Source organism: Ambystoma mexicanum, chromosome 1p (genome assembly GCF_040938575.1).
Source record: "Ambystoma mexicanum isolate Mex_15411 chromosome 1p, UKY_AmexF1_1, whole genome shotgun sequence".
Lineage (NCBI taxonomy): Eukaryota > Metazoa > Chordata > Amphibia > Caudata > Ambystomatidae > Ambystoma > Ambystoma mexicanum.
In genome coordinates, this window is record NC_090921.1 from 1,326,087,512 (window position 1) to 1,326,108,819 (window position 21,308).

General features: G+C 42.2%; 1 protein-coding gene across 1 annotated transcript in view; it reads left to right on the top strand.

The window, feature by feature from the left end:
• Positions 1–21,308, top strand: part of LOC138453656 (deleted in malignant brain tumors 1 protein-like) — a 198,610-nt gene that overhangs the window by 95,095 nt on the left and 82,207 nt on the right. Inside the window, exons 3-4 of the mRNA XM_069606698.1 lie at positions 11,675–11,728; positions 19,117–19,260. Of these exons, the coding sequence (XP_069462799.1) occupies positions 11,675–11,728; positions 19,117–19,260 (198 nt within the window). The remainder of the gene's footprint in view (positions 1–11,674; positions 11,729–19,116; positions 19,261–21,308) is intronic.

Here is a 21,308-nt window from a genome sequence, read left to right on the forward strand (position 1 = left end):
CTTCCAAATCCTTAATTGTGCTCGTTTAACTACTTCTGACCCTACCGGGCCTGGGCCAGACTATTGTGAGCCCATACAAGTCACCTCACCCCCCTCCAAAACTTTGGTAAAATTACAGCTTTTCCATGAGATAAATGTCCCTCCCTGTGCCCGACCATTGCTTCACCCGCGGCAGGTCTCTTCTCGTCCAGTATCTTGAGAAAGACCTTCTTATAAGCCAACTCTGGTCAATGCTATGGGATAGTCTACTTAAACAAGGTATTGAGAAATAACTTCTTTTGAGCCAATTTTAGGGTAATACTTAAGCATTTATTACCTTTGGTAAATATGGTGCTAAAGCAAATCGCTATCAGACTATAGTTTTCATACTATTTGTTCTAATCACAGTGAGCATCATCCTGCTATTAAGCCATTTATGTGCTTAACTACTCTGGCAAACCTGCCATAAGCTCTTGTTGAAGCCTTAAACCGGACACCCACAACCTCAGTTATTTAGGAATGTTTTGGTTGAATACCTGCACGAAGAAATTGCCTTCACCTCCTTCTTGTATTTATATAAATGTTGCTTGTGGCACTGCTTAATACTTTGAGACTTTAGAGATTAGATTTGGATTTCACTTCCTAGTGTGTATTAGTATCCACTTCCTTGTCATTAGCCAATACAAATGTCTGTAATGTTTACCTTACCTGACTGTAAAGCTCTCAGGTTCCTGACATTCTTATGTTGTGGGAAGCCATTTGGCACTACTTGTTTCTGGTCCCCGGAAAATCAATTTCTGCCCCTCACGTCATCACCAGTCTTTATCAAAACTCTCAGACACGTGTTAATGAGGTTGTACATGCAGGTAGATACTGGGACAATCCATTAAGCACCTATAACCAGCTGAAGCCAGAATCCTATAAATTAAGTAGTGATTCAATTACCGCTGAAAAGCTCTCAGGAGAAATGGGCATTCAGCCTCCCTCTGAATGAATATTTTTATAGGCATTCTGATTCCAGACTGTACTGAAAAAAACATGAGATCACATTTTAAATAGTTAAAACATTTATAATTTTGTTTAAGGTTACACAGAGAGCCTACCATATCCAACCACAGAGAGAAGCCTACCAGAGAAAGGTGAGTCACAGTCGGCTGGAAGGCATTTGGCCATTAATAATATTGTGTGCCGCTGTTTATTCCCACACCTCATGCACTTATATTAATGAGCTTTTGTGTATGGCGAAACATTACGGCTGAGCCTGCCTCTCAGCGTAGTCTTGCTATTATGGTAGCAGATTGTTGATAGCCTGAATGAAGAACTGGCTCTTGACCTCATTACCTCTGCACAACCGTGAGTACCCTGTGTACTTCCTGAGTTATATCCGCACAAAGAAACCACTACTAGGGGCAGGAATATCATCCAACCTGCTCCCAGTCATGCCCATCAATACATGAAGGATCAATATAACAGCTTAACCGGTGGATAATATTTGCTAGTCACTGTCGTAAATTCTCTATTTTTGATGCATGCCGAGCTCTTGGGCCACTGACCTCTTCTTGGTCTGACTCTAACATTATCGATTTTCTGTCTATACAAATGTTTGTATACTCATGTTGTCACTATGCTTATCTGTTCATGAATACGTAGCACTCACTGATAGACCAGTCGTAATTATTATGCCTACTTATTAGTCTTAACGATAGTACAAGTGTAACGCACCCCTCTACTGGTGGTTCCAACAACCTGCATTATTTAGTTCAATCAATCTGGATAGACACGGCACTGTTCTCTTAAGATTCATCCAACCTAACAGCTGGCGAAACCCCGTACTTTGTGACACTTCCTGCATACCCAACGTCACAAAACCTAATCCTTTGACTTTGGCACACTTGCATTCCTCAGACATGCCCCTGACCTGTGCGAACTAACCTTCTGTGCTCTGTGTTGCTATCTGTCTCTTGGCATCTTGTATCTCCCTTTTGAATAGTGTTTTGCTATCTTGTGCCTGCATGCCCTATCTGTACCTGACTTATCTTTACTGAGCAGTATTTACTTTATGAGCACCATTGCAGCTTTTTGCCTTATTTGAATTTAGCTATTGTGAGCCGAGTGTTCTTATTGTGTAACCACCTTTTTTGGACACCCCCTATTTGCTAACTTAACGATCTTTATCCTTCCGGCATAATGTATCTTTGGTACCTCATAGTTTAAATATACCTATCTGACCACATCTGTTATTGTGCTCCTTCTGATTCAGTTGTGTCCTGCTAATTGCTTTACATGAACGCTAATATTCCACAGCCACTATTAGACTGTGACCCTGTGTACCGGATCTATATCTGCACTGCAGACCACTGAGCACCTAATTTACTGACTCCTTTTTATCTGTGCACCCCTCTTAACTAGACACTACTTGCTGTTTGTCTTTGCATTGCTTATGTGACCTAAACTGTTCTATCCACTTGCACAGTTTATATCTCATTATGTACATACTTCACCCTTTATGCCGCTTACTTCTGATACTCCATTCAACACTATCTTTGGCCTGGTCACTCCCCAACATCAATAGTGTTTTTTTCACTCCAGCCCACCTCTATTGTACAATCCACGGTTACTAGAATGTGCTCAGCTCGCAACTCTAGTCCTAGTCCACCACTATCAGAGAGCACTCCCCCCGCCACCCTTCTGCCCCCTGGCATTCAGCACATGATTAGTACCACCCCCACCCCCACGGTGCTACCCTCTAACCCTTACCTGAACTCTCCTGCCTTATGGCTGGAACATTTTGCAGCCAAACCCACCCCGAATCAACCTTGCACTCTCAGGAACATTAGATTAGGCTCCAGGTTCTCTGGTGCAGCCCATTGATCTCACCCTCTCTCTACCATAGTGAAATCACACACTACTCCTGCTTCTCTCACACACAGTCCCAAATCACCAGGTATCAAGAACCCTCCCCCCCATAGCCACGTCAAACAGCAACATTAGCAAATCCTCCACTTCTTAAGAAGCCTTTATCAACTATGCCCTTGTCAATGCCAGGTCCCTCCCTACTCATGCACTGGATATTGCAGACTTCATCGCAGCCCAAGACTTAGATTTCCTAGCCATTACGGAGACTTAGTTACACGAAGCTGCGGGACCACTACTCTCCCTCACCAACCCCAATGGGTATGCCATCATTGGATGCGACCGGAATACGAATAAATCTCAAGGTGGAGGCGTTGCCTTCATCCACAGAAGTTCCCTTGGTCGTAGACTCATCCCTAACCAGCAGATCCCATCTGCTGAGTTACTGTCTGTCACATTACCTATCTCTCCTAACCAAACCACCACCCTGCACCTTATATACAGTCCCCCAGCACCTTTACCTACCTTTGCAGATTACATCCCCTCCCTCCTAGCAGATAATACCAAGCCCAATAAACAAATTATCTTACTAGGGGATTGCAATCTTGGCTTCCAAGATCCCAACGACCATAAAGCTTTGGACTTTGCTAGCTCTTTAACTGATCTGGGCTTTTCCCATTGTATTCAGGAACCCACCCACAACAAGGGGAGACCCCTTGATTGGCTGGTCGATCTGAACTGCAGCATCAACACAGTGTCAAACACACTATGTGCCTGGTCAGATCATCACACAATAACCTTCAACATCGAAGCCAATAAACAATGTCCTAAACAGAAAATTGCACCATCAATCAGCACGAGAAACAAATGGGTTATAACAAGAGAGAAACTGCTCCCTCTTATCCTACCTATATTAAATAATGCCTCAATGTCGTGCACAGACCCTACACTCCTAGTCGATACTTTCAATCAAACCATACTCAAAGCCATGCACTCCATTGCCCTAATTAAATTGCAGAAACCTAAACCTCATTTACACCTCAACACATGGTTCACACCACAATTGAGAGTGCTACGCAAAGAAAAGAAAAACGCTGAGACCCGCTGGAAAAGCCTACCTTCTGATTTAATAAGGATAGCCTGTTCATAACCTTCCTCAATTACAAAGAGGCAATTTTCCAAGCTAAAAAAGATACAAATATCAAGCGTATTCTGCAGGCGGAATCTAACACTAAAGAGCTCTTTAATATACTTAAAGAACTAGAATCTCCATCAACCCCACCGGACACCTGTAGCAAAGACAGTACATGGTGTTCCAATATACAAAATGCACTCCTCAATAAAATTTCAACACTTCAAGACAAAATCAATTCCAAAAAAGCAGCTTATTGACCGACTCGCAGCTCAGCCTTCCTAATGGAACAACTGCCCCTCCACCTCACACCCACAAATCTTTCGGCTTCTCACCATTATCTATTCAAGAGGTAGAAAATATAATTGGTAAACTTAAACCTTCCAATTTCCAGGGTGATACGTGTCCAGCCCCTATCATTAAGAGGCTACCGATGAGCTAACACCATTTATCACTGCCCTTATAAACTCCTCATTCAACACAGGCATCGTCCCGGATAGCCTCAAGGACGCCTGGGTCATCTCCCTACTTAAAAAACCATACTTAGACCCGTGCAACCTCTATCTACATGCCCATTACCACTATCCCCTTCTGACTTAAAATACTGGACCGAGCTGCTTATCTGCAGATCCTGGAATATCTTGAATCCAATAAACTTCTTGGCCTCAGACAATCTGGATTCCGACCGAAGCACAGAATGGAAATTGCCCTTATCAATTTAAAAACTCAAATTGAGGACCTTAAACATAACGGCAAGCTGGCCCTTCTATTATTACTTGACCTATCGGCAGCATTTGATCTGGTTAACCATCAAATCCTTTGCCGTCATCTCAAATCTGCAGCCCACTTTTCCGACAAAGCCACTACTTTGAGTAGATCCTTATTGGCGAACAGATCCATGAGGGTCTTCTCACACTCTGCTGCTGCTGAACCTTCAACAGTCCTGTGCGGGGTCCCTCAAGGATCGTGCGTCTCACCGACTCTCTATAACGTGTTCACAAAACCGCTCTTTGATACTCTTGACTATTTGGGTAACACCTACACTAACTATGCAGATGACACCCAAATGCTCATCCCTATCACTGGCGACCACACAGTTAAAACCAAAGCCTTAAATTATGTCTATCAGGTCATCCAGGCATGAATGGCACAACACAGGCTCTGTTTTAACGCTGATAAGACAGAGCTGCTCATCCAGGGTTCCCACCACAGACTAAACATCTTTCATCATCGATGGCAATACTATTAAGGTATTTGGAGAAAAAGAGACCGAGGCAAAAGTGCCTTCGGTGTGGGCCGCACACCCTTGATTCCCACTAAGGGTTAATCGATTTCTTTTGTGCTCGTTATTCAGTTGATAAAATCCAACTTCAATCGTAGTTCAAAGATGTGTACATTTTTTAATTTTTCAATTGTTGTGTTTATAAAGCTCATAAAGAATTGTGCTTAATTGGTTAAACTTCACCAAAAAAGCTAATTATCTCAGTTGAGGCAAAACAGAAAACCCATCTGGCTAATGCATTTCGGATTGTATCCTTCGTCAATTGAACAATTGAAAAATTAAAAAATTTACACATCTTTGAACTACGATTGAAGTTGGATTTTATCAACTGAATAACGAGCACAAAAGAAATCGATTAACCCTTAGTGGGAATCAAGGGTGTGCGGCCCACACCGAAGGCACTTTTGCCTCGGTCTCTTTTTCTCCATGTTCATTTTCTGTGCCCAACACGGTGGCACATGATAGTGGGCTGCACCCCATTAACATATTTATTTACAAAATAACATTCCATTGGAAACGAAATACACTATTAAGAAAGGAAGCAGTGCACTCTCGCCCCTCTCTCTTATCATTATTTTCACTTCCGTGTAACTATTTGGGAGGAAGCACGCGATTATGTCCTATGAAGAAATTGAAAAACTAACGGACACGAGAGCGACAACTCTAGGTTTCTCAACAGAAGAGGCAAACACAATCCTAGGCCTAATTAAGGAAACCAGCAGCACACTAAAGGATGCAGATCCCAACAGAAGGATAAAACAACTTGAGTATACCATTCGAAAAACAATTAACCGAAAATTGCACGCAGTGACATTAGGCCGTTATTACAAGGCACAAAGGATCCCAAGAGGTTTACGAATTGGACTTAAACCGACTTTGTGCAAAGAAAGCAAGGAATTTGTACATAAATGGGAGCAGATTCTTAATAAATGCTCTTTGGACTTAATTCTACTTACGATTAAAGAGCTCTCTATGAACATACAGAATCTAGAACAAGAGATACAGATTTTATCTGTTGAAATCACAGATCTTACAAGTAAAGATTCATTGAATGAGATACTAGCAGATATCAACACAAGACTAGAGGGATACAAAACTGATTTGGAAGCAAGAAAAATAAGGAAGTTTAGGCGTGACACGTTTGATTATTTGAGAGACGAAGTCTATACGTGGGCGGACAAATTTCAAAATCAACCTCAGAGGCCACACAATCCCAACCGGAACTCAGAAAACAGCAGTTCAGATACAGATTCTAACAGAGAAGAACAGACTGCACAATCTCAACAACAAAGAGCGGAAGGAGATAGTGGTCACAACAGAGCCACCCAGAGTACCAGTGCATTAACATCACGACAAACGCCTTTTTTAGACAACCGAGAAGGAAGAAACGAACGAGGAGGGGCAAGAGGAAGGGGCACCGGAGTTCAAACAAGATTCCAAGCACGAGCAACCTAGTGGTCAACATTTCAAACAGAATACTAACTAAACAGGAAGAAGAGGTGTTGCAGAAAGGTCTGAAATTTGTACCGACTTATAATACTAATCTATTCAACACTAAGGTAGAGCTGCATAAATTGACTAGAAAGCTCAAACTCAAAGTTTTCTTTGCGGAAATGGAAAATACTAATTCTTCACCAGAACCACCAGAATTAGTAGAATTCAAACCAAAAAGCACCTTTTCTCCTCCAATTAATGTACCAGCAATCGACATTTTTGAAAAAATGGTTATAACAGATCTTAAAACGATCAAATATGGAATGGCAAAGAACAGAAACCTTAGCAGAGGGGAAATGTCAATTGTTCAGAACCTATACTCTGATGATAAAATAACCATTAGACCAGCAGACAAAGGGGGTGCATTGGTATTATTAAACACCTCAGATTACGAAAATGAATGCAAAAGACAACTGGACAATCATAATGTTTACGCCAAAATAGATCACGACCCGACTATGGGAATATTAAAAGATCTAGATGAACTTCTTGCAAAAGCAGAAGAAAGAGAGATGATAACACATAAGACAAAGGCCTTTCTATTGAACTTAAAACCAAACATTCCTCACTTTTACTTGCTGCCCAAAATCCATAAAAGTCTTAATAATCCACCTGGAAGACCGATAGTAGCAGCCACAGGAGGGATTTTACAACCACTAGGAACATACATAGACTATTTTTTGAACCCTTTAATACAGAAGACATCTACGTATGTGAAAGATAGTACACATTTTCTGAACATCATAGAAGGAGTCCAACTTACAGAGAACGACATACTTTTCACCATAGATGTGGTTAACCTCTACACAAGCATTCCACACGACTTGGGACAGGAAGCCGTAGAGTGGCTCCTGTTACAGGAAAACGATATAGGAGCAGTGAAAGAATTCATCTTATCACTACTCTCTTTTATTGCAATGAATTCATATTTTGAACATAAGAACGAATTTTACATCCAAACTTCCGGAACAGCGATGGGAGCTACAATGGCACCAGCTTACGCAAATGCGTTAATGTACCAATTCGAAATGACCCATATCTTGCAAAAACCTGAATGGCAGAATAAATTGAAAACATGGGTGCGTTATATAGATGATATATTCGGCATCTGGCAAGGTACAAGAGAAGAACTCAATGAGTTTATAAGTTATATCAACAATATAGACCCGCGTATTCAGTTTACCTCAGAAATTGGCAATCCTGGAATCCATTATCTGGATATCCTGGTAAATGTAAATAACCAACATATTACTACCTCTTTGTTCACAAAACCTACAGACAGGAATAATCTATTACATCGTATGAGTTTCCACCCACAAAACACTCTGAAGAATTTACCTTATGGACAAATGTTGCGATTAAAAAGAATTATCAGTGATGACAGAGAGTACGAACAAGAACTTGAAAAACTTAGCAAAAAACTAAAAGATAGGGGATACCCGAACGAAGATCTACAGTCAGCAAAAGAAAAGGTACAAACAATAACAAGAACCAGCACTTTAGTACCAAAGGACAAAAAACAATCCCCATCACTTGTATATGTGTCTAAATATTCATCCCAAAGTATGCAGATTAAAAGATGTATAAATAAACATTGGACAATACTTAAAAATGACGAAAGAACTAAGAATCTCTTCTTAGAAACCCCAACGTTTGCTTATCAAAGATCCAGCAACCTTCGGGATTATCTAGTTAACACAAGAGATACCAGAACCAAAAGGATCAAACTAAAAAAGACGGGAACATTTCCATGCTTATATTGTAGTAATTGTAACAACATTATTAAAGGAGGACTGGTTCCACATCTATACACGGGAGAAAAGATCATGATAAAAAGCTATGGCACCTGCAACACTGAAAACTGCATTTACTGCATACGTTGCCCATGTGGACTTTACTATGTAGGGGAAACAGGGCGTAAACTGAGAATTCGGATGAATGAACATAAATCATGCATACGCAATAAGAACATCAATTCAGCCGTAGCAAGACACTTTAATGCAAAGCAGCATAACATCTCTCAAGTCAAGTTCCAAATTCTGGAAACCTTGGAAATGACAAGCATATATGCTGATCTGAAAAAAAGAAGGCAACAAAGAGAAGCCTATTGGATAGATCGTCTCGATTCTTTGGCACCACGAGGACTCAATGAGGAATTCGATCTCAACTGCTTTCTGTAATAATGTCACTATTTGTTCACCGTGCAATGCCAATAATGAACATGCTAAATTGTTTCATGCTCATGCAATAAGTACAAATCACTACCCGATTTGAAAACACTGTTGTATCCAGATAGTTCTTGCAACATTTATTATTTATTATTTAGTATTTATTTTGTATTACCTTTTGTTTATGTATATTAGACAGTATATCTTTACGCTACATGACTTTACATTAATAGCCAATTAGACACCTCAAGCCATGAGGTACACGATGGATCTAAATATACTATCAGAAACATACATGTGCTAGCTGCACAATTTACAACACGCAGAAGCTGTAATATCAGAAACATACATGTGCTAGCTGCACAATTTACAACACGCAGAAGCTGTAATATTTTTACATGCACAATTAACATCTTAACATTTACATTCTTTATATTTTCCAATCATAGTTCACACTCTATGCCATTCATGTTCTAATATTGCCTTTACCAATATGGCCGACTTGGTAATACACGAACGGCCATTTTGTTTACATAACGTTGCCTAGGGCAACGACACGAACCGCGAGTCCCAGACGCTGTTCGGAGTTGATTGAGCAACACGCTGCTCACAACGCTCCAGGTAAGCCTTACCTTTGCACAATGCGACGCGAAGACAGATCGCGTATAGACTGATAGCAGCTAATTACACGGAGGAGATAACACGTTTGTTCTCTCCACACCAGGCAGTGCTTCATAGAGAAACACCACACGCGGACAGCACGCGTGGGTTGCATACTGGCATACAGGTTAGTGAAATGTTTAACTAGCCACAGGTATTCTCACACAATATAGTACGACAATTAACACTTTGGCATAGTAAGCACACGCCGCCTAGCTTGATCTCTAAGCACCGTAGTCACCAAAAGGGTTTAACCTGCAATTTTAGTATGTAGTTGATCAGTCCCATTAACTGTTTGAACCATAGAGTAAAATCATTATCTGTGTAAACATTGTATTTTTACTATCTGTAATGATGTATGCCTACTTGTTTGTTTTTTTGTCTCCTTTCTCCAATTTCACTTTTATGTCAAATATTTGTTTGTCCTTGTGGGCGCCCTGTTTGTTAATTATGATTGTTTTGGTTGTTAATTTTTGAATATCTGGTTGTTACACATGATGTACGGATCAATTATGAACTTAAACATTGTAAACCTTCTTAATCCACCTACAATGCATTATAATGTGTGTAGCACTAACCTGGCTCTGACGAAGGATACAATCCGAAATGCATTAGCCAGATGGGTTTTCTGTTTTGCCTCAACTGAGATAATTAGCTTTTTTGGTGAAGTTTAACCAATTAAGCACAATTCTTTATGAGCTTTATAAACACAACAATTGAAAAATTAAAAAATTTACACATCTTTGAACTACGATTGAAGTTGGATTTTATCAACTGAATAACGAGCACAAAAGAAATCGATTAACCCTTAGTGGGAATCAAGGGTGTGCGGCCCACACCGAAGGCACTTTTGCCTCGGTCTCTTTTTCTCCATGTTCATTTTCTGTGCCCAACACGGTGGCACATGATAGTGGGCTGCACCCCAAAAACATATTTATTTACAAAATAACATTCCATTGGAAACGAAATACACTATTAAGAAAGGAAGCAGTGCACTCTCGCCCCTCTCTCTTAATACTATTAAGGTAGCCAATGTTACCAAAACTTTAGGCATTTATCTCGATTCAGCCCTGTCGCTTACTGGACAAACCAATGCTGTAATTTCAGCATCTGCCTACACATGCAAACTCATTACAGCTTGTCGACCATTCCTTACCACGGCTAATGCACCATCCTTGCCAGAACCCTCATCATGTTGAAAATCGACTACTGTAATGTGCTTTATCTGGGGACCAGTCAACGGGACTAAAGCAAGTTACAGATCACCCAAAACAATGCGATCAGAGCAGCATTAAACATCCCGAGGAACCAGCACATTTCTGACACCAGACGCAGCCTACACTGGCTTTCGGTTTTTCAAAGAATCTCCCTCAAAACTCTAGCACTCACGCACAGATGTCTTGCCAGCCAGGCCCCAAAATACCTGGTGAACCGTTTCACACCCCACACATCCAGCCGCCCACAAAGAGTAGCCCAAGCTCACTGTCTCTTTCTACCTAGGTTCAAACTTCAGAAATCCGGTGTGGCCAGTTTTCCGGTTCATGCCACTAAATTGTGGAACTCACTTCCCAATCCACTCAGATCGGAATCCTCGTTCCATTCTTGCAAGAGTAAAGCCAAATCGTGGCTTACAGCTTAGGACATTCAAATCTTCCATCCGTCTCATTGGCCACTATAACCCACACTGCTTCTCTGCTGCTTTGCGATGCTAGGCTTTCACTGCTTTGTCCATTCACCTTGTAATTATGGTGTAATTATTTTGTAAATATTCTGTAAGTATTTTGAAACTATATGCTGCTATTACATCTATGTAACCAATTTGTATATATTCTGTAACTATTTTTGAAAATGTATGATGTTTATTTCCATGTCACTGTAACCCAAGAAATGCGCCCAGATGCCTTTGGGCCAGGCGTGCTATATAAATAAATAAAATAGAAATACACGCTAGCTTTTTCAGACTTTTAAGAAATTGTGTTGCTACACTCCCATTACATTTTTGAATGGACCTGATTTGTTATGGTTGGTATTTTGTCATATTTGTATTGTTTATATTTAAAAATTCAATCAACAATAATTTGCAATTCTGTAACATTTCTGTAACAGGCTCAACACGAGGCCCAGCAACAGCGACGACGGAAGGACTCTCATTGCCGACAGGTGGGTTCCATGCAACGGGAAGACCAACTTCAGATCCTCCTTCCATAACTTTTGCTGCCCTTGCTCACAGAACACCTGCACTTGTTCTGCTTAGGATGAACATGTATCTTACCGCCATCTTAAAATTAGAAAAAGACATCATTTTGCAAATATTAGTGTGCATGAATCATAGATAAAAAGCATAGCAAAAGAAAGGGTCCTTTTTTGCATTGTTCTACATTTGAAGATGTGCTCATTCCAAATCAGAGCCTTCTGATCAGGTCATAATTGGCCACTTCAAATGAGAAGACCCTCTTCCTGTTTTGTAATTTTCACTTTTCAATTCTTAACCAGTTTTGACAACACTGAGGGGCATGTTATCTGTGTCAAAAATCTGTCCCAGACATAGCCAGATCCATAGCTGTGTAGCGTCCTGTTATCCTGGCAGTAGGTATTCCAAGGCATAAGATGGGCAGCCACTGGCAGCCACTGTTTCTCCCCAAGTACCTTTAGGTGGTGAGATCTTCTCGCTACTTTGCTTGCCTAGCTAGGCAGACACAATCCTGTGGCATTTCAGACTTGTACTTACAAAGGACCTCTGAGAAATGCCAACCATTAACCGATTTAATTCTTTCGAGCATCCTCTTTAAAGGTGGAGAGTTTGTAGTAGTCTTATCTTGCTGTGTAACATAGCTCACCTGACGGTCCTATTGCCCCCATGGCCTTCATCCCTCTTAGCCCTTCTGCCATGAGGCTGATGTCCTTCCCAAATCCTGTGCCTACCAGCATTCTGTTGGAGATGGAAGCATGCACTGTGCCAACACCATATCCAACTCACGTGACTCACTGGGAGGGGCCTAGGGAAAGGGGTTTGACTGGTGGAATATCTTTCTCCCGTTTGGTACTCCATACTATCCTATACTCCGGAGAATGGTGCAGAATGGATTACAGATAGTTATACCCAGAGTACGTGCCTTTCACGTCGCTCGTTCCCTGTTGATGGACAGGTAATTTGCTGAGGCCATATTCTCTTCCCTCGGGTGCCCCGCTCAATGTGTAGAGGTGTAATGCCCCTTCCTGCACCTCTGTCAAACCAAGCATTAGTAAAGCCAAGAGTTTTGACTGTTTGTAGGCATGGAAAAGGCATTTTACAGGCACTGGCATGGTGGTACTACCTGTCTGTAATGTGGCAACAGCTAGCAAATGGTGTTTGTACCTCTGTAATTATGACAATGCCTGGCAAATGGCAGTCTGATGCCTATATAAAAGCAAACAACGGATGGCTTTCCTAATGCTTGTTATTAAGAGGATCTCAGTGCTAGGAACAGGTCTGATGACACACATATTGCTTATGAATCAAGTGGCAGAGGCCTCACTTGGTTGAAACACTTTAATTACACCAAGAGCTGGTTTGCAGCCATTATCTTTCCGAGGATTGCTTAGACATGGCATAGTGTTAAGTATTTCAATCAGGCGATACAGCCTGGTCTCAGCCTAGTATGCAGCGCACAACCAAAATGCTTATTTTGTTTTATATAGGTTCAATATTTGAGTGATACACCACTCATATCACACCCCTTTTCAAATACCCCAGGTCACGATGGACCAGGAATCAGGCTGGTCGGTAAAGGTAATATTTATTTATTTATTTATTTATTTAAAATTCAAATCAAACATACTTTTTAATAGGGAGCAGCAATCACCAATGTGGTGACAATAACAAATAAGGAGGTATGTAATGCACTCGAATTCACTCTTTAGCAACACAAATGGAAAACACCAGAAAAAAGAACACTTTTGGCTTGTTTGGAAAGATAGCACTCAAGTTAGGATTTCCCCCTGCAATATTCCTCAACCCACAAATAAGCAATTCTCAACAGATACAAGGAAGCAGCAGGTAATCAGGAATAAGGAATGAGAAACAGAATTCGAATCCAAACTTCCCTCCCCAAACAAGAGAGAAAAACGGATTTGAAATCTTACACTGTTTAAAATGACATTCGAAAATGGCTGAGTAAAACAATGAATGTGTGCAAAAATCCTTAAATCAGTACAAATTTCTATGGCAGCAACATTGGAAAGATACCAACAATCAAGAGCTATAGTTTGAGCAAAAGTAAACACTTTGAATCTGAATGGAAGGTTGAAAATAATTTTGAATAAAAATCACACATGTTAAACTTTGCAAAAATGTTGATTCCCGCCTAAAATTAACCAAATGGTTTTCACTAAAAATGGGTGAAATACACTTTTGAGTGAGGTTTTAGGGTTGGGGTGTAGCTATAGGTCTTAGGTATAATCTAGAGTTGAAATTTAGTCTCTAGCTATTAAACTGAGGGAGATATACAATGTAGAATGAGAGGCGTTTTTAGAAAAATCAGGTAGTGAAAACAGAAAAGAAATTCAGTTTGGACAAGAAAATATTTACTATAATTCTACTGTAGAATAGAGCATTCCGGCTAGAATACCAAAGAGGGACACAGTAAGCTCTGGAGTTGATTCATGACTTCAACCCCAAATCCCCAGCGCCCGCCCTGGCAGAACCAATCGGATCACTCGAAATAGGATTGATAGTTTAGGATTTACATAAGAGAAAAATTGACTGATATTGATATTGATATTTTATTTCTATCGCGCTCATACACAAGTGTTTCAGAGCGCGGCAAGGGAAGGGGAACAGGGGAGAACAAAAACAACGCTCTTACTAGGCCCAGTGACATTGAGAACGTGCAAGTGCAGGGTAGAGGGGGAAGGGGTAGAAGTGCATGGAAGGGGGAACAAAAGGAGAGTGCGGAGCGAGAAGGAAAAAACAAAAATAATAATAAAATAATAAATAAAAAGGCAACAAACAATGGGAGTGCAGCCAGCAAGTGGCAAGTGCTGGCCATATGGCAGCAGGCCATGTAGGTCTGAAAGTGCAGGAAGAAAAGGGGAGGGCTGTATGGGTACAGATACAGACCCCAGTGCAGGGGGTGGCCCGGAGGCAGTGCGTGAGGGTGGCAAGATGAGCAGGTACCTGGGCCCGGAGGACAGAGGGTGGCCAGGTGCATGGTGCCGAGGGAGAGTAGAATCAACAGGGAGAGGGGAGGAGAAGGCAGAAGCAAAGAGGAAGGTTTTGAGGTGCTTCCGGAACCAGAGATGGTTCTCTTCAAGTTTTAGAGTGGCAGGGAGGCTGTTCCAGAGGAGGCCCCAGCCGAAGACAGAGATCTACCCCCAGCTCCTTTCTTTGAGAAACGACTGACCCTGAGGGAGTTAGAGGTAGAGGAGCGGAGTTCTCGAGATGGGAGATATTTGCAGAGGGATAGCTGAAGGTATGTTTGACCCAGGCCCCAGAAAGCCTTGTGGACAATGCAGAGGGTTTTGAATTTAATCCTTGCATCCACTGGGAGCCAATGGAGAGATTTCAGAGCTGGAGAGATACGATGCCAGGGCTTGAGGCCAAGGACAAGTCTTGCAGTCCTGTTTTGGATAAGTTGTAAAGGGCGGAGAGTAAAGGCAGGTAGATTAAGAAAGAGGCTGTTGCAATAGTCCAATTTAGAGAGAACCAGAGCTTGGGAGACAGTGAGCTTCTGGGGGGATGAAAGGAAAGGAAGAATACCTCTGAGGAGGTGCAGTAGGATGTTTGACTTTTTTGATACATCTGCGATGTGGGCAGAGAAGGAGAGTGTGGAATCAAAGGTGACACCAAGGTTCTTGGCCTCGCAGGTGGGGATAGGAGGAGGGCCAAGGGAGGCCGGCCAGAGAGTGAGCAGAAAGGAAGGTGATGGTGTGCCAATGAGGAGGATCCAAAATGACTGAAGAAATGGCGCTTAGCAAGATAAATCAAGAACAGGATTGCAATAAGGATTCTGACAATGTTACAAGTTATTAAGGTAAGGATAGGATGGTTTAGAGATTGGAATAGGACAAGGCAAGGCAAGGTATGCTATGGTTTTCTATGATTCCTATTAATACTTACAGTCCACTTTAATTTAGGCTTTTGGACCGTGAAGGGTTCTGGTCATCACACGGATCGGGTCTAACCAAGGACAGCTGGGCAAATCTGGTGGGACAAGATCATCTGGGCGGTTCTGGTCACCGGACTGCACTGGACCAGCCCTTCTGGTTGCTGGAAACTGGAGATCAGTGGGATGGCGAGTATGGAGCTGGCATGCATCTAGTAGTAGCAAGCCAGGCTGGATCAGGATGCTTCTCTTGGGTTTTTGGGATTTTTTGAATTTGAGGCCTACCTGAAAATGGGTTCAGCAATGCATAGGCCTTGGCTTTGCAATGAAAATCACTGATCAGGATCAAGCAGGATGAATAAATCAGGAACAGGACGCCACGCAGGAATTCAGGAAGAAATTCAGGAATCAGTGTGTACCCTTTGTGTTGTCAGGTGCCCTTATTTATCCTGCCAGATGGCATCACTGCAGGATATGGTAGGAGCAGGCTTATTAACCAAACCCATAATGCTAGGATTGGGTCAGAGCATAGTTTCCGCCTTGCCCACAGCTGATTGGATCACAGAAATAGGATGTCATGTTTATGAGGTGATTCGGCCATCGAGAAAGTGTGTGAAACTTTCCTCAACTTCGAAGGCTTGTCCTTCCCTAAACATTCAACAAACGTTTCGCCTAGCCAAATTCTTCTAAACTCTGTGGCAAAGACTTAACTGTTATCTACCAGAACTGTGCTATCCTATACAAAGACTCTGAACGATTGACTTTGGCCAAGGCCTGTGAGAAGAATTGCTGGTTGTAGTTAACTGAAACCCTTTGCCCTGCCTATGAATGTATTTGGGCTGTCTATTCTTATAACCTTGTCTTTTTATCCCTTTATTAAATATCTGAAGTGCCATTTTGCTCCCACATCACAGGAGCTAAACTTGTTCATTTACCTACCGGTTGTATTTTTGTGGTTTATTAGTGTGTGATATTGAGCTGCTTATGCTAGTGTAATGTTTTCTAACTGACTGAGTAAATAAATGTATATTCTTTTACCAAGAAACCTTGAATAAGTGTTTGTTTGAATCACTGTATTAGTTGGTCCTTTGGATAACTGGTTCTACTGCTCACTTAAACTCTTGAGATAAGTCTGGCTGCTCAGCCATCGCTACCACTTTACTGTGTAGTAGAGGCTTGTACCAAAGGTGAAATTGTGCTTACACTTGTAGTCTTAATTGCATGTAGTGTTCCCAAAGGGTACTGCATGTGATTCTGCCTAACAACCTATTGTCAAATTTTCATAGCTAAATTATGGCTTGAACTAAGTCCTCTTGTCAGCTTGACATCCCTCCAATGTGGATGAAAGAAGGCCCAAATATCAATCTCTCAAGCCTCCCAAAGTGAAAAAAGGGAGGTTCAGGTTTAAGCTTTCCATTCGGTGTGAAACAATATTCTTCTACCAGCAATTGTGCGGACTAAGTAATTCTGAGGTGCTTATTGAAGTTAGTGAGTGAAGGTAATCAAACTCAGAACAATGGAAGCTGAAGTCTTTGTAGGTGGTGTTCCTATCCCCATGGTGCTCAGGTTGTACTATGCCAGTGATGCTCAGATGTAACACCTGCTGACCTTCCATCTCAAAACCTAGGAACTGGAATACAGGCTGGTCCCCATGTCTTTAACCAGTTAGACAATAACTGTCATAGATGACAGGTAAAAGAGTGTTAAGAATAGATGTCAATTACAAGTCGCAAGATGACACCCAAGAGTTTACTAGAAATATTTCAAAAGAACTCTCCTCGGCAGGCGCCTCCCTCTGGAACAGCCCCCCCCCCTCAGACTTGAACGGGATCTTCTTAAGTTTCAGAAACTTATCAAGACCTTCCTTTTCTCCTCTTCCTTCCCTCTTCCCCTTGGATGCTATTCTCCTCCTCCTTCCCTCTTCCCCTTGTGTGCTAAACCCTCAATCTGCCGCTGGACTGGGGCCTGTTCCCTTCAGAGTCATAAAAGGGCCAGACCACCCCCCACACCAGTCCCCCCTTAGCATCCACTGCCAGCACTTGCCCTTGGGCTCCCTTTCCCGGGCTATCCCAACGTAGTCCTCATGTCCACTGCACTCCTTCTCCCCTCCCCCCTCTTTCCCCTGGCACTTGCCGCCTCAGCCCAACCAGCACTTGCCCGCCTCCACCCATGGGGGCACTTCTTCCTCTATCCCCCTCTCCTTGCACCTTTCACCTCGTTCATGCACTTGCATGGTAGAATTGTCACAAGACCAATATAACCGTTTCTTTGTTGTATTCTTATGATTTCTATGCTCCCAGACCCCTTTTTGTCTTGTGGCACCTGGAAACACCCGAGTATAGGCGCCATACAAATGTCCAATAAATAAATAAATAAAGAGCTGCCTCCTGAGCATGCATGAGCGAAATTGGACATTTTCATGCAGCGGGTCAAATGGGCGATTGGGAAAATCCACCCCCTGTGCCAATCTGCCAGCAGTGTGGAATTCGATTTTTTGCTGTTGGGTGCATGAAAATGCCAATCTGTTTGGTGATCTTTGCGTCAGGAGCACAGAGAATGTTTGAATGCACTCTGCTTTGTTTTAATGCCAGTGCAGCCAGTCAGAGCACATTGGAAAATCCTGGTGTGCTGATTGGCTGAAAATTTTACACTACCCCACAACAATCCCCAAAATGTTAAACATGCATGTCATCCAACCCCAAGCCAAATATCCCAGGAAATCTGTGCTGCCAGCAGAGTGGGAATATGAGCATTATGAGTCCATTCTGCTTTTGTAGCTACGTTTTTGCCCAGCCCTACTCCTGTGTTTCTAGCACTCATGGAAACATAGATAGGAATGCTTTTGCGCAACACCCCATCCCATTGGAATTACAAAGTCAATGATCACCAGGACTTCTGTCCCTCATCCCTACAACTCAGATGGCCATTTTTTAATCCACTTCCTCAGATCTTGTCAGGGGTGAAGTTTGGTGACGTCTCTTTTTGTCCTGTTATTGGTGATTTTCCGGACGACCCTAGTTATGTGGTGAGCAATTGTTAGGGGGATGCCTCAATTTAATGTGTTACCTGTCTGGGCTTTCCTGAGTGCATGAATTGCACGTGGGGCCTCTTTCCCTGGGTCTGTCTGTTGATTGGCCGGGCTACTCTTTGCAGTTCTCTCTAGTTGTGCGGCTTGACTGAGGGGTGGGGAAAGTGGGTGGTGGGGTATTCTGGTCCTCCTTGGTTTGGCCCCTATTATATGTGACCACGTACCTTGGTGTGTTTCTTTGGTCCTTTAGCACTTGTCATTGTCTGCTAAATAGACTGGTCTTTAGTCATTTCCTGAAGGTGATGTGGTTCTCTGTGGTCCTGATTTCTCTGGGCATGGTGTTCCATAGTATTAGTAATGTATTGTTTGCTCACTCAGTCTCCTCTAAGTTCCTTGCTGACTTCACACATATGTTCTTCATCTGTTGCTCTCCACAGGTAATGATAATAATTCAATGGTGCTGGCTGCCTCCATCGGCACTGCCGTGGTTGTGTTTTTGGTTGTGAATGCTGGTGTGGCCTTTGTCTGCATCAAGAGACGTTGTGGTGCTTCTGTTGGGAAGAAAGCAGGCACTGTATCAGGTAAGATCAGTTCCCAGCCACTCATTCTGAATCTTCATCCCAATGTTTTCTAGGTTGGGCTTGCCATTTCCCCCAATCTCCCTTGTGTTTTTATTATAGCTTTATAAGAAAAAATATGATGTTTGTAAAAGCCCCAAACATGACACTATGACCTTCTAGCATTCTCTGTGTGAATCCATGTACACGTTTGGGGAAAATCCATGGCACTTTTTTTCAAATTTTGGGGCAAATCACTGGGAAAATTGGGCAGTCTATGTGTGTATGTTGACTCATCTAATTTTGCAAAATCATGTCTTGAATCTTGGAAAAAATATTCAATCTTGGAAAAGGTGAACTTCAAAAGATCTTGGCCACTTCTATTTCAAGTGTTAACCTGTGAGATATTCTCACAAACTATATATAACGAAAGTCCTTCTGGTGCTGGCAGCACCGTTTTCCAAGACCCCTTCAATTACCTCTATTGGTTAATTTCAACCATATATTCAAATTATTAAGCGGTATGCCCAAACGGCACAAGGTCCATTCATCGCCGATTTTTGTTTTGCAGCATTTTTTGCCGCCGATTTTTTTACTGCAAAAAAACATCCAAAAATATGGGGTGGGTGGGTAGAGGGATATAAGGTGTAGGTGAGTGCGGGGACTAGATTGCAAATAGGTTTGAAAGGGAGATTGGGGGGGTAAAAAAAATTGGGCTGCAAGATTTTTTGCTGCAAAATAAAAATGGGCGGTGGAACGACATGGAACCCCACAAACAAGTAAATGGTTAGTTTTCTTATATTCCCAACTCCTAACCACCAGGTGTTCGAATAATTAAAAACAATGAAAACAGCAGCCAGCTCACTCAAAGCAAGGTATAAATCTTTCCTAACTGTGGCTGCAAGGTTTCCAAAGAGGGCCCTCTACTGTTGTTTGCACATATTTGGAAAGAGCCATTCCATCCTTGTAACTGTGCCTGTTCGAGTCACTTCAGAATTTGACCTGTGGGCACAGTCCACATTAAACCAGCAGTGAAACAGTGGTTCATGAAAGACATGTGATTTAAAAAGAGAAAATATTCTCTAGTGAACGCCTCATTGCCTTCCACACACTTCATTTGACCATTACCCACCACGAGTGCTGGAGAGGTTGTCCAGTGCTGCTCCGAGCAGATTCCCGCTGAGTCAGGGTCCTCATGCTGGGCGTGTACGCTTTAGTGCAAATCGTTACTCCCTTCACCAGTGGCAGTCCCATTTGATCCCTAACAAACTGCAGAGAGTTAGGCAGAAATAAGCGCAATGAAAAGAATAGCATTTTGAGGATACAGCTAGTTGGCTCTGTGGTTTGGGTGCTTGTTGCAGATAGGGGGGTTAACTAATGGTTTTGATTTCAACTGGCAAGGCTGTCTCCAGCTGGCTGTTCCCCGCCCCATTTGCTGCCTGTTCTGTGACTCGCCGGGAGGCCATGCCCCATACCGCAGATGAAGAGGAAGTAGAGCACAGGTAATTAAAATATTTCAAGATGGACAAAAAGGCAAGCAAAGAATATGAGTGCCGGAACTGCAGAGGGAAGCAGCAATGTCTGGTCGCCCTTTTACCCCACCACAAACCTCATGGTTTGTAATTCTAGTAGAGGAATCACTTCTTGAAAAACACTTGCAAAAATGCTCGCCTGGTAAGAAACCTTTGCATAGATGCCTTTTCAAGGTGTAGATCATAAGTTGTATGTTCTATTGTGTAATAACTTACTTGTCCCAACAAAGGCCTTTTCCCCTCTTTGTTTGTTCGACATGTACTCTGTCGTGTCAGAGTATGTCGTTGCTTGTGTATATAGCTCTAGTCTTTCAGCTATCAGATTCTGGGCATAGTTTTGGGCAGAAAGACATGTGTATAATTGCTTTGTGCCATTTTCCTCTCAGGTGAGCTTTTTTGTGTTGGCTGACCAGCCGAATCACAAAAAAGCTAGGTCCTTCCAAATAAACGGATGGAAAAAATGTGCAGTTTTTAAGAGCCCCTGTAACATTGAAGCATCAAAACCAGAAGGCTGACATTTTTTGTAGGACTCTGGGCAAA